The sequence below is a fragment of the Pollachius pollachius genome (assembly GCF_949987615.1).
Source record: "Pollachius pollachius genome assembly, chromosome: 9".
NCBI classification, from domain to species: Eukaryota; Metazoa; Chordata; class Actinopteri; order Gadiformes; family Gadidae; genus Pollachius; species Pollachius pollachius.
Window position 1 is genome coordinate 17,235,659 of NC_136942.1, and position 15,100 is coordinate 17,250,758.

The 15,100-nt window shown below is 41.6% G+C and overlaps 1 protein-coding gene across 2 annotated transcripts in view; it reads left to right on the forward strand.

The window, feature by feature from the left end:
• The window catches only part of LOC307080653 (guanine nucleotide-binding protein G(o) subunit alpha), a 65,180-nt gene continuing 50,080 nt past the window's right edge, over positions 1 to 15,100 (forward strand). For both annotated transcript variants that reach the window (XM_079743457.1, XM_079743456.1), the window contains exons 1-2: positions 1 to 688; positions 1,147 to 1,189. In XM_079743457.1, coding sequence (XP_079599583.1) covers positions 571 to 688; positions 1,147 to 1,189 — 161 coding nt within the window. In that variant the 5' untranslated portion in view covers positions 1 to 570. The remainder of the gene's footprint in view (positions 689 to 1,146; positions 1,190 to 15,100) is intronic.

The window sequence follows — 15,100 nt, forward strand, 5'->3', positions numbered from 1 at the left end:
TGTAGGTTGATTTTTTGTCTTCTTCTGACGTCACAAACCAGCAAGCGAGCCCAATCGAATGTGCTGGGATTCGTGGCATCTATGCTGAGCTAGATCCTGCCGCCCAGGATAAACGTCCATTGTGAGCAGGAGTTGTGCTTTAACAAAACTATGCGAGTGCTGCTTGCTTCGGTCGCCGCCGCCCAGTAACACAAGAAGACAAGAGGAAAGAGTGGACCCTCGGGGACCGTGATTTTGACGTGGACTGGCGGACCCACGACAGAGATTGAACACATTAGAAAGTATCGGAGACATCTCGTTGCGCATTTTACCTTAAGTCTTGCTGTAAACCACGTCGACTGGATTTTAAATGTTTTAACGGTGCTATCCACCCGATTTGAGCAAGCGCCAGGGGCCGATCTGTCCAACCGACGAGAGACAGAGAGGATAGAAGGATCACAGGCACCGCCGACCCGAGGAAAAGGAGGAAGAAAAGGGGATCGCCCCGGCTGTGTTTTACACACTTATCTTCGTATTATTTGGTGGGGGGAATCCAGTACCTCTAACGCTACCAAGCTGTGTTCGCTAGCCATGGGATGTACTTTGAGCGCAGAGGAGAGGGCGGCTCTCGACCGAAGCAAAGCCATCGAGAAAAACCTCAAGGAAGATGGTGTCACCATGGCTAAAGACGTTAAACTACTGCTACTCGGTAAGACAAGCAGAGACGAGATTTAACTACGTAAAAACACAATCATCGTTTGGGAAAGTCACTTTTCCTTTCATGAAATGGTCAGTTTGAGGGCGATATGTGTATGCGATGATTTACCGTTATTTCCGAGTCCCAATAGCCAGTAGTCCCGTTTTACTGTGGACACGTAGGCCACGCTTTTATTTGTTTAAATGTTAATTAACTTATGACTGTATTGTAGCCTTTAAGTGAACCAGACAACCCCACAACACGACGCACTTGTCCCTTCCCCCGATGTCTTTAGTTAGGCCTAATGGTATAGCAGGTGGTGGGGGTCGGCAACGGTGGGTATGTGGCTGAGTGTCTCCATCCCTACAGTATATCGTCAACCATCTCTGGACTATTTAGGGTCTTGCTTCTTCCAACCACTCCACCACTTAACAATCGACATCATGTGATGTCTCTCTCCTCTTTACCAGGGGCTGGGGAGTCGGGCAAAAGCACCATTGTCAAACAGATGAAGTAAGTGTACATTTATGAACCTAAATTAGTTCTGTGTGGATGTGTGCGTTACTATCTATACTTATTAAACATTATTTTACGAAACATTATTCACACCCAGTGCATTTGAAATAATGTGTTACTTCCTCCGTCTACCCAACTTGTTCCTGTTTCTGTCGAAGATTGCCTATGATCTGCATTTCTAAAATAATATTATGGCAGGTTTAGTTTTTGAGCATATTTACGACATATCACCTAAGCCTTACGTCGCATAAACAACAAGCACAACTATTTTGAATTGAGTGAAACGGGGGGATGTGTGATGGGGCGTCTCTATATTCTCTTCTGCAGCCTTACCGCTCCCTGCACCTCTGTTTCCTTTCACAAGCCCATGTGTTTATGTTTGAGAGAGAGGGGGAGAATGTGACACGAAGCACCACAGTGAGCTCACTTCATTCCAATTGGCGTCTTTCTCGCGTTAATTTTATGCTCCCATTTTAAACTGGTTATTGTGAAGCCCTGCCTCGTCTATTTGATAGCAACACACCTGAATTACAAATACAACAAAGTAGTGGCTTTTAAGGTAGCAGCTTTGCCTCTTTCAGAGAGATAGAGAGAGAGATTTTTGTTTCCCAACATTATAAGTATGGTTTAGTGAAGGCTTATCTATTATCTTATTCTTAATACTATAGCCCTTTGCAAGCCTCACTGTGTGTGAGGGTGTTGCACGAGAGACATTGCGGCAGGAGAGAGAAGGGACCATTGAGAGAATGATCAGCCAACTTGTGAAATCACTCGGCATTCATGCTGAGGGACGGCATCTGTCACAGAGAGAGAGAGAGAGAGAGAGAGAGAGAGAGAGAGAGAGAGAGAGAGACAAACACACACACACACACACACACACACACACACACACACACACACACACACACACACACACACCCAAACACTGACAAACTGACAAACTGACAAACAGACAGACAGACAGTGACAGAGAGTTTTTGTGTGAAAGGCCAGCCAAGAAGACAAATAGTAGTCTGGATAGTTGGATGTAAGAAGTATAAAGAGAAAGAAAAGTGTAAAGAAAGTTCATAAGCAAGAGAGTGAGTTCTTTTTTTGCATATAGTTTCTTTGGCAGGTGTAGTGGAGGGCTATAATGTGTGCGTTTGTGACAATGTGACATGCAACTCACGAGTCTGCCATGTGTGAACAGCATATTCCTCACTTACTCTCTCTGGTCCCAGTGTGCATGTGAGTGTAAGCATGTTACCATCTGTTTGAGAGGGGTATTTGTGTGTGTGGGCTTTAAGGCATGTGTGAAAGTTCTCAGGCCGCCCAGCTGGCAAAGCCGGTCTCCAGAGTGTACTCTTTACCATGTGTGTTTGTGTGTTTCATTAAATATATATAACTCCCTCAACCTTCTACCTTATACCCCTTATTGCAGAAATATCATTAATGTATTCTCATTCTTTCTTGTCCCCTCTTGCTGGTTCTGTTCAAGTGTGGATGGGAGTGGGTACACTTTGTGATTGCCATCTTAATTCCCTCCTCTTTTCACACAATAAAAAGCTTGTTTACCGGGAAGATAACCCAACATAAATAAATACGTTTGTATTTGGTTTCAGTGGTGTCTGTGAGGCTACAGAGGCTCTCCTGAAACCCAATGGGTTTTATTGGGGAGAACTCTACTCTACCTCTACTGCTGGGATTATAACCATTTCATGAATTGCTTGCTCTGATGGTGCAGCAAGGCAGGAGAACAGGGCTTGTATTTCCTGTGTCTGTGTGTTTAAGAAAACGTTGCATCCACACTGGGAGGCCATTCACACATGTGTTGAATCAGAAACAGAGAAACCAAGAGGTAGATACATATCAATATAGATACCTCAAACTCATGATTATCTTACATGGGGGAAAGAGAAGAAAAAGGAAGTGTTTTTGTTGTTGCGTTAGCCACCCTGTTGCATGCTAATGGAATCTACGGTGTCCGACTGAAAGGAAGCGCAAACACACTGCTAGTGGTCCCCTCGTGGCTACACTCCTTCCCACAGGGCTGTGCTACATCACGTGCACATGCTTGAGGTCCTGGTGTTGTGCACGTCTGCTTTCTGCTGTACGTGCATCTGCATGCGCGTGTGTGTGTTTGCACTCTAGAACAGGGTCTTATTAGGTTTGATCCCATTAGAAAGGGGAAAAGGTTAGGGGTTGGGCGCTGTGAATACAAAGAGTGACAGATAAACAGAGAAAGTTAGTTTGATAAAAACAGGGAGAGATGTAGGAAGGATGGAGGTGAGGGGAAATGTTGATGATAGGAATAAGTCCAGGTTTAAAGAGCAAAGTAACAGTTTGATGGGTTGGGGGTGGGAGGAGCTTAAAATTAGGTTGCGCTAAATTATATTCCGGCTTGGTAAACACAAACACCCAGTAGGAAATAACAGAAATGTATTATGCAACAACCCAGTCTCACGGAAATACGTGACACTGTCACGTCACGTCATTTAATCTATTAATTCGTGATCTGGGACACGTCATTTCAATTTTTGTCGTGCCAAAAACACAAATTTCAAACTCATTCTAAAAAGAAGAGATGAAGCAGCTACCTTTTGTTCCGTCGCGGTTTGCCTACAGAGCAGCGCACCTGCATTAAATATATCCGTGAATTGTCACAATTTCTCAGAATCAAAGGTAAAAGTAGAAACGGGTGGCCAAAAGCTGTCATATTGTTAGAAATTTGTGCTTTTGGTACGAAAAAATTGAAATTACGTGTCCCAGATCACAAATGAATAGATTAAATGACATGACAGTGTCACGTATTTCCGTGAGACTGGGTTGTATGTCAACAGTGTTTACATTTGTCAGCGTGTGTGTGTCTTTATGCATCAAAGTGCATTGGTTTATCAGTGTGTGTTACCATACATGCTGTTTGTGTGTGCCTACAAACCTTTTTTGTAATAAAAGGTTAATATTTACAACCAATAGCTGGGTTGTTGTTGTCAAGCACACACAGACAAGCCCTAGTTTTGCACAAAAACACATTTCCCCTTATACTTTCCTCCATCACTTCCTCTATCCTTTCCTTTGATTTCCTCACTCCATTGCGCATCTGCCTCTTTTTTCATTTCCTTTTTCAACATGATACACATCATTGCCCCTGTCCCTTTCCTGTAATATTTAAATTTCTATCTCCCTTGACCAAGCAAGCAAGTTTGTTTTTAGTTGCTTGTGTAGTTTATTATTTCGTTTTTTGTGAATTTGGTTTGGTAACACACAAATGATGTATCAATGGTAAATGTTTTGCATTATTCAATGTTTATGCTACAACTTTGTTACTTCTGCCAGTGTCTGTGTTTGTGTACGGTTGTTTGTTGGTGCGGTCCATCAACTCTGCGCTACATATGGGAAACAAAGATCCTTTGTTTGAGGACAGTGTGGCTGTGTCCATCGTGAGTGTGTATGTGTGGTTTTGCTGGAGTCAAAGCAGTTCAACAAACCAAAGCAACTATCAAAGAAGTTTTGTTACTGTGGCAACACGTTGGCCACACTAGTCAGCTGGAGTCAGCTGATGGCAACTTGAGTTAAAAAAAAGCTTTTTTATATGGCTTTAAACCCCCAGAACCCACTGTATTTTCTATTCTGACCTAATCTGTTCCTATTTTTCCTGCTGTGTTCATTGTTGAACCGTCCTTGTAATTACTTACAATTGATACGTAGGAAGACAGATGGTAGAATAATTACATTTTGGCCTCAAATCTTGAGTGACCCCATTACAGTCTTCCTCTGTATTTCTATCCTCCCTCATCGTTTTGCTGATTTATTAGTGTGGTTGCAAAGCAAGCCAAAAATAAATAAGCATATATAGACAGGATGTACAGAAGTCTCAAACAGGTTGTGAGCCGCTTTGACTACAGGGGGCGCTATCACTAGTGGTCAAACCTTTACGGCTGTGAGCCACACCCAGTTTTATAAAGATTAATGAAACTTGGTTTCTACTCCTTATTTGACATGCTGAATCTTTTTCCAATTGCGTGCTCGCTCATTAGCCTCGGTAGCATTAGAATGTCAGCAAAAAGATGTCAGCAAGCTACGACGAGTTGGCGTACATTATATTTTAATTATATATTTTATTTCCAACTTCTTTAAGCTTTCCCATGATAAAAAATGTATCTATCCATCCATATATCTATTCTAGTCTAAATCTAGTCTGTCCATCCTGTCATCCATCTATCCATCTGTCCATCCATCTACAGGGCAGCAATTCAGATTATTTTGATAATCGATTTATCTATCCACACATTTTTCAAATAATTAGTGATTCATTTATTCTATAAATAACTAAATAATAAATAATAGAAGTCATCAAAAGTTTAGTCCAGATTGTGTTTGCTTTATCTGTCAAGCAGGCAAGAAAACTAAACTAATTATGTAATGATCCTTTAAGAGTGATTATATAATGAACCTTTTATAAAGATTTATGAACAAATATTAGAATTGAACTGTAATGTTAAGCAGAACATGTTTTTTATATGTAGTTAATATGTTACAATGGACTTAAATGAATTTATTATTTTACGTTCTGTCAACTTATCAATTAATCGAATTATCAATGGTGCCCTCTATCCATTAATCTTTACATCCATCCGTCTGCCCATCCATTGATACAAAGTGACATGTTTCACTAACACAGATTGCTTTTCTCACATCTCAAAATCAAATTAAATAGGGACCGCACGGAATTTGACCCAAAACATGCCAGCACATTTCCTGAGTACGGTTTGGTTTGGTGGGTTATAGGCTCCCTGAAATGCAATTTGCCATGTGATTTGTCTTCACCGTCCAATAAAACATAATCCTACCTGTCACAATGCAATGCATTTGCCGGTGTAGCTCCCTCACTTCGCCTTATCTCAAGCACAATAAGCCTAATCACTTGTTGTTTTTTGGTCTTCCTCCAGGCTCTCTTGTACAGTTAAATTGTCACAAGAGAGACATGGATTCGAGGCTAGATAAGTCACATAACATCATTCCCACATATACCATCATTACCACCTATTATATGATATTAAGGATGAGGAATGCTTATACAGATGTGGTCACACCAAGTGGTGAACTACCAACCAATTCTCAATAATTCTAAAGATGGTAGACAAGAGAGATTGCAATAGTACATGAGTAAATGCAGGTACTTTTTGTGAACATAAGCAATCACTAAACAATTACTGTAGATAATATGGTGTCAATAGGGGGGTGGGGCATAAGCCTGTAACTGTGTCTGGAGCAGTGTTTCCGCTAGAAAAAATTGGTGCCGGTCATGTGGCCTGGAAGGTTTCATTTTACCGTTTTTAGATCGGGCCCAGAAAATCAAGCCCGACCCGGCCCGAGCCTGTGCACGTTCTGTCCGAGCCCGGCCTGGCCCGTAATTATGAGCCTGAGCCCGATTTCAACCCAACATTTTTTTTAATACATGTGTAACTTTGTACACATTTGTTACTTAGGCCTACTCTGCTAAATATATATGTAAGCAATAATGTATAGAACGCCGGTCAATATCGGGAAAATAAGCCCCACACCGATGCGCAGCGGAGGTGTCTTGCTTCGCCCTGAAGCACAATCACAAATGCTCGATCAAAGGCCCGGCCCGACTCGGCTCGAGGATAGTGGTGCGAATTATCGGGCCGACCCGGCCCGCGGGTCGGGTCAATCAAAACCCTCATTGTTTTACATGAATTGGCTAAACAAATGACCACTGTAGCATATTTAAACACAATTCAAATTGTGCAGAGAGAATTATTTCCATTGGTCATTCTGACCGGAGACATTTGGAATTTCCGGTCCTCCTCATTATTTTCCGGTCAATGACCGGTAATTACTGGACAACAGAAACTCTGGTCTGAAGATAGCATAAAGATCTAAATATCTCTTTATTTTAGATGTAAACATTTTACAGAGTTAACAAACATCAAACTGTTGCCCGGTTACAGGGTAGTTGACTTTGCATTGTTTATTTTCACAGTTCACAACCAGAGGCAGAACATTTCAGCCTCGTATTTTAACACAAGGCCTTACAGAACACAAGGCCTCCTGGTCTGGTCCATCAATTGCCATCTTGCAACACACATCCAAGTACCTCTCCTGGAGTCTGTTGGGGAGGGGTGTTAACCTTTTAAAAAAGCAATTCATGCATTAAGAATCATTGAATTATTCTGATACAGACATGAATAGCAATGGGGTTCTCAGACATTATATTTTGGCTTCATGTCTGCAGGCGATTGCGGCTGCAAGGCTCAGGGTGGAATACAGCTCAGAGGATTCTGCAGATACAAGCTAAATAATCACCTATATAATTGTGATTATAATCAGGATTTCTCACTCTCAGTCTGTAGGAGTCCCCCTCATACACCAGGTCAGACTCCCTCAGTCTTGCGAACTGTTTTGCCAGGGTGCTCATCTCAGCATTCCCATACTCTGCAGTTTGTCAGGATCGATCTGGGAGAGAACACAGTGAAGACAGAAAAACTGCTGGTGTTCAGTTCTCAATGTTCTCTGTCAGTGCAGATGGAAATGGGTCCATCGCCTGTAGAAGATTTTGGCACATTTCAATAAAACAGTTGGTGAGTTCACATTAAATACTCGAAACAATCATACTTAAGGTATGCTACATATGATATAATTTTCTTGAACCTCTCCCAGACAACTTATTTGAACTATGCAAGGATGTCATCCTACCAGTCTTCAGACCAGCGTCTGATTGGAGGCATGCCCGCCAGCAGCTCTGGACTATGCTGTTCCCTCTCAGCTTGGTCAGGGATGTCTTCAATACTGTGATGACATGACAGATATGGATATCATTCATTTAATAGGAAGACCAAGGGCTTTGGTATTGACCACATACCTCCTGCTCCACCTCGGAGAAGAACACTTTTATTTTTTGGAAAAACTAAAATTACAGATGGATCTTCTCATGTGTTGCATTAAGCACAGAGCAGGGGGAAAGAACTGATGATTTACAAAGGACTACAGTCCTTGGGCTCCCGGCTCATTCCGGACGTGGAGGGACAGGTCTGCAATGAGAGCAGGCAAAAATCGGGGCAGCACATCTGTTGCTTCCTGTTTGGACTACTATCTGGTAGTGTTTCCTCCTACAAAATTCATTAATGAACCTAATAAATGACAAAAGCTAAAGTAAATCTGTGAATAATCTTGCATTGAATACTGATATAACCTGCAGTTTGATTTGGGGTTCAAAAAGCCTCTCCATTTCCTTGAGATCGCTGGTCCTGTTGCCGGAGGCCGGTAGAACCAGAAGATTGTTCCGACAGTCCTGGCATATTTGGTGCGGTAGGGCACTCCCCTCTGTCCTTAATGCAGTCTGACACAGCCAGATTGAGGCAATGTGCCGCACAGTTATAAGGCCAGGAAATGAGTCACGGAGTCTCTTGCCAACTCCAGTATATCTGGATATGATCACCATGACAATCTCCGTCACTGGCGATGGAGGGCAGCTTGGTAGTGTCTTGTCATCCCTGATGACTTTCAGTATGGTCTCATACAAAGTTGCAAAATACCCAGCAGACACTGCACGCAGCACTTTGGTTTTAACAACAGTGCTTCCGACTTTGTCAGGTCCCCTAAAAACTATAAAATAATCTAAGTATTTTAAATTGCAACAAGACCCACCTGCTAAATGACAGATATGTCTATGGTCTCATCAACCATTGCTCCACAAACTGGGGAATTTGACACCTCTTCCACCAGCCAAATCCAAAATCTGTCCGGTGAACTCCCCCATTGCGTCATTGATGATACCACTGACCTAGTGTTATGTATTACTTCATAATAATAACAACGTAATAAGGATGTCTAGACCAGGAGTTGTAGTCAACATAGTTTTTACTGGATCTACATAACTGGGAACATAAATCAATGCGCACACATAGAACAGGCAACGCATACAACAAAAAGTAGTTCCTTCATTATGTGGGTATACCACATACATAACACCTAGGGGCAGAAAAGTAATTAGATTGGCCCACTTGACAGTAACTGTGTGGAGATGTTCAATTTACAATCATGTAATTAAATGGCTGCAGAATTTCATTCAAACCATCAAAATAATCCCTGCCCAGTCGCTTGCAGAAGTGATTGATTGGTCCAAAGTTGCTGTTGTGGGGTTAGTTTTGTGGCTTTGGCATGCTGCAGTTCTCTAAAAAAATTTTAAACTATTTTTAATTCGTTCTTTTGTAGACCGTTGTCTCACGAAGCCGGCAGCAAGTGGCAGCTAGGGGACACAATGTGTTTTTGCATAGATGTCATGTCGTGGCCTCTTCATCAGTCTTATCCAGGTTATTGTGTTCAGCCATTGAATATCATAACCACTTGCTCTGTGTTTTTGAGAAGATCTTTACAGATAAATAAAAGGTTAATCTGCAAAGAAAGGCCGTCGGCCTTGCGTTAATACACTCCTAATGACTTGACAACTGAATACCCTCGCCTTGACTCCTGTCCTACATCCTGACTCTGATCTTATCTATCACCGGAACCTTCCACTTCTTGTGGCTGTGCACTACTATAAAGAGGGGGTAGTGTAGCCCTGCAGTCAGACGCCCTTGCTACTTCCAGACCTGAAAATTTACCACATCTCTTCCGTAACAAAGATTTGTAATTTTCAACTGCTCGAAATAATCAGATGATGCCTGCACTGTTTCACCTGCCCTCATGATTTTTCTGGTGAATTGCTAACCCAATTTTACCAGCCATATCTGCAAAGCTGAAAACAATACACTTGTTGTGGATGGACTTTAAAGGACTGTATTCTGACGCGCTGCTGTGAACAGGCATGGCAGGCAACTGCATGGGGCCCCCAGTCCCCAAGCAAATTTTAACTCCTAATGTGGCCATTCCTAGAGTAGACCTTTTGTATGAGACACCGGTAGTTTCCATTATTTAAGGCAAGAAATTAATGGATTGATTTGGAAGGGAAAAAAACACTAGATAATAGCTGTTTCTGTAACTGATTAAAGTTGTGTCAGAGCTAAGCAATGAATAATTAAAGCTATGTCCAAGGAGAACATTTAAAGGTGAGCTTAAGGAATTCTTATTCAATAATGTGAAAACATTAGGAATTTACTTTATTAACATGATACTATAGTATAGCCAAATGGCCATGAAAAATGGGGAGAAGACGCAGCGAACATGGCTTCTGTATTCTGTGAGCACAGACTCAGTCTTCTGTTTTTAGTCCTTTTGGAAAACTGGACATTGCATTTACCAAAGCGGCCTTTAGTAATTGGAAGAACCTTGCTAGTCATTAAAGGAACATGAGTATTCAAAGACACAAATTACCAATATGAAGAGTTGCCAAGAACTCCAGAAGTATGAAAACTAAAAGCCATTGACCAGATCAACCAGGATTTGATGCACCTTGAGGTGCTGCATTGGAGAGGTGTATACACTGAATACACTCTCATTGGCATAATTTGTCACCTAGCTAAAGGAACCACGCTTTGAGAGGGCATATAAATGTCCTATATGAATCACATAATGGCACATTTCTATAAGGTGCCGGTCTATAGGTGGTATTTATGGCACAATTTGATTCAGTCATGAGTGAACATCTGAGAAGGATTCATAACAAATAAACAAAAGTGCACTTCCTCAGCAGTCAAATGGTGCATTGGATGAGAGATGCCTGCTTATTAATGATAACGTAGCTACGTAATTAACGTTAACTGTAAAGACGCAAACATGGCCAGCACATCCCCATGAATACTTAATGGCAATTTACATCTGGTGCTCTGAGCTAAAGCCTAACTTAGATGATTCTGCCAACCTTTTCTTCTACTTTGAGGACTTTGATTGGCAGTAGCAAAATCATGACTCTTAAACCCTGGCCCTCTGACCCCCCTTCCCCGTCGTGAAAAAGCAAACCACCGGCTTATCATACTGTCTTCTCTATAGTAGCTTACAGTGTCCTCTCTGTAGTACTGGATAAGTTAACTATGACAATTCTAACTCTGAATAAAAAATGTATACACTGGTCCGGCCTTAGCAATGCAACGATCAAACAGCACAGAGAGAGTGAGAGTTATCACCAAAACAATAAACAGCTATCTCAGCAAGCAAAATGAGAAATTATCACACCAACTTTAAAGCTTTTGCTCTTTGCTGCTCTCCTCATCCACGGGTATCGTGATAGTTGAAATGCCTTTCAAAAGCTTTGGTTTTCTGAACCAATTTTAGCTCTGGTGGGTCTTCCTGTTATTATCTCCAACTTTTTATTAAGAGTTAACCTAGAAAATATCCTGGAAAATGTCCTCCTCACTAGCGGTGACGTTTATCGCAGCGGCTGCCATCAAGGAGTAAACCAAATCACGCCCATAATCTTGCTAGTTTGTTGGATTTGTGTCCCTCAGAGCAGACGGAACTACTCATAAAGTTAGCGATAACAAAGCCCACCAATTTAGAGGGAAGATATGATTGGTCATTTGCACTGTCATTTGAAATTAATCTCATTGGCTTACATTACTCGACCTGTGTGAAATTATAGCAGGACCCCCAATCATAAAGCTGCATAGCATTTTCCTTCCCAACGACTGCAGTCAGCAGCACTCTTATAAAAGGGGCTTCTTTCACTTAAACCTTCACAATCCAACACAAATTGAAAAGGCCTTTTGAAGGGTATATTTTCTCAGAAACATCTTTGTTTAGATGTTGATGGTGAAATTATAGAATATCTTAGGCTAGATGGCCCTGATGGTTCCCCTCTGGTGGATGGAGACTGTCAACATCTATCGTAGATTGCGCACATTAATTATTCAAGACACAAATCACTGAGGGCATTCTGCACAGAGACATGCTAGATGGGATACGCCAGCCCATTGTGTTTTTGGAGAATGGTGGAAGTCTTCGTCACATATGTTCAACCCTAAGTAGTGGGCATTAAGGGAGACATAGTATGACAACAACCATATCCTTTTAACGTATTCTCACTTTACTTTGCAGGCATGCTCTTAGAGGCCTTTAGCAATGCAAAGAACTAGTGATACCCCGATTGATCGGCCAGCCACAAATCATTATCGGCCAATACACAACCAAAACACTTCATCGGTAATCGGTCAACTTGAAATTTTGCAGATTGCAGGAGCCGATCACGTGACTTGAAAACTACTGTGCACAAACCCCATCATTAGATTCAGTCACTGAGACAATAATGTCATCCTGCTTTTACGTTATTCATCATTCAATTGCCCTGACTTTAAATAATGACAGGCTTCCCTTATGGTTTATTATCTTAAATCCCAATAAACAATAAATGTCCATTATCCCCATAGGCTATTGCCGACTTGGTTATCATCTTAAGATGATAAACAATTATTGTATAAACAATACAATAATGATTGATAGCCTATGCGCAACACATTTGTGTATCTTGAAAATAGGCCTATGCCAATAGACCATGTACATGGATTATTTGTCCATGCATTAAGCTCATATGCATATCACCTTAAACTGCCTGCCAGCTTATACCAATGTGTCGGCACTGTTGTTTTTTTTGTTCTGGGATGTTGAGTGTGCTGCAGGGTGCTGCAGCAGCACCATGACTCCCTGACAGAGCAGGGAGGTGAGGCCTGATGGAAGAGGGCATGTATGTGTTCAGGTTGTCCCAGGTTGACCTTAAGGCGAGAAACAAAATGCTCAGAGATCACAGCGAGTGGTGTGTGTGTGTGTGTGTGTGTGTGTGTGTGTGTCGGCGAAGCGGACAGTGAGAGTGCTGGGTAGGGTTGGGGTTTGTGTTGCTGGCACCTTGGGGTTATTTATAGTTATTCTCTCTGGTTTTCCTTCTCTATGTCCCTATCCGCCTCCTGTCCTCTTCTCCCCTCACGTCCATTATCTCCCAACACATTCCTGGCTCTCTCTTGTCCTCTTGCGGTCCTTCTGAGATACAGTGTTGCACACTCTCACACACGCATCAGTACTCCCTGAACACATACACACACACATACATAGGGTGTAAGTAACCAATTCCAGTAGCTGTGGGTGCTGGCCATGTCAAAGCTTCACTACCTGAGGTTGGGTCGGGCGCCATGACATCATATGAGATGATGTTGATATTAACTTGGCTATGAAACGGCACTAGATCATAATGATAAACAATCCAATAATGACGCTGGAGCGTAATGGAAACCACATGATTTCCGTACTCTGCAAAAGCAACTTCAATTGTCATCGCTCGAAGGTCAATTTTTTAATGCCCTAGCTTGTGAATAATCAGTTTAACTTACCAGGTTATTTTTTCATAGTCACCATGGTCACTTGTGTAGGACATGTTAGAGGTAATCGCTTATTACGTTACTCAACACAAAGTCCAATTATTGCATCCATGGCAGTATACTACATTCATAGACCTATAATTATCGCTACCTGTATTTTGAATTAATAATTTATCTCGATAGCAGTCAGCTCTACAAGCCAATGTTTATTTGTTCTGCGGTACGTAAATATAGGGTTTGCACTAGACTATACATTTTAAAAGGTTCAGGGTTGAATCCATCAGTATTCTTAAAGGGGACATTATGAAAACAACATTTTTCCTGGGATTTGATGTGTTGTTTTGGGTCTCTGGTGCTCCCACACGCATAAAAACTTTGAAAAAAAGTCTGTATATGATTATTTGAGTGAGATATGCATTTCTGAAAGTACCCGGCCTACAGTTACCAAACGAGCGAGTCAGTTTCGGCGCCCCCTCCTACGTAGGAAGATGATTGAAAATATTGGAATATTATTTTAAATAGTCCTACTATCATTTTTTGTAGGCCTACTTGAGCTCAAATAGTGTTATGTATTTAAAGAGACGATTGCACAGCAATGTACTCTACGTTTGTTTATTTTTATGTAAAGGGTGTTCAGTTGCAACTGAAAGGAAATGGATACTCAAAGACTGATTTATGTGTGTGTCGATGTTTACATTGGACAGTGTGTGGCTAACAGTATTAGACACAAATATAAAAAAAAATGTGGCTAATATAAGAGGCAATATGTGAGTTAATACTGGAGAGGTTGTGAGTGAAAGTACGAAGGTTGACGTGGTCTTTGCTATATCTGTCATCATTTAAAACAGAATTTGTTTGGGGGCAGAGATGCACTTCCTCCTGAACGTCGTCATTTGTTTTGTACTCTCTTTTTTTGTCCACAGACATCTCGTGAATTTAAAATGTGCTTCTGCGGTGACTGCATCCTTCATTGATTGACTAGAATCTGATTTTGACGAGTCTATCGAAAATATGTCTCAACAGCAGTTACAATTACAATGAAACCATCTATAGTGTATCAGCAGCCCAACATGATGGTGATGGTCTGTAGTAACTGATATTCTGAGTGGACTAATGTCTTTGAAGAAGACGAGATCTTGCATGACACCCATTGGCTGTCATGCAAGATTGCCACCGTTCTGCTGATGTCAGAGAATACTACGGAAAAACTGCCCATATGCCTTTCTGTCTCCCTGACGCAGTGTGAAATTAAAACTATGTTTCAGGTCAACACTCTGTGTGGGAAAGGGGCCACATTTACACTCAACACACACACAGACACACAGAAGAACCCACACACATACACACAGCACTCTCATTGCTGACAGAAGGGCTTGTAGAGTGGGTAATGAGAAAATGTTCTCATGCATGAAAGCCTACGTTAGTGATTCAGTCAGCAACACAAACACTAGGGCCCGACTGTTACTGGATTTTAGGGGCCAATGCCAATGCCGATATTAGTGAGTAAGATATTACCGATATTCAAAATATAGATGTATCGGCTGTTTTTCAATACAAATATTTTGGTATCCTGGGGGTAAAGCAGCTCTTTGGGATTTGCATCTAGCCCTACTCAAATGCTTTGGGCCACATCGAAATAACATTAAGACCTTGAGCTTAAAGAACC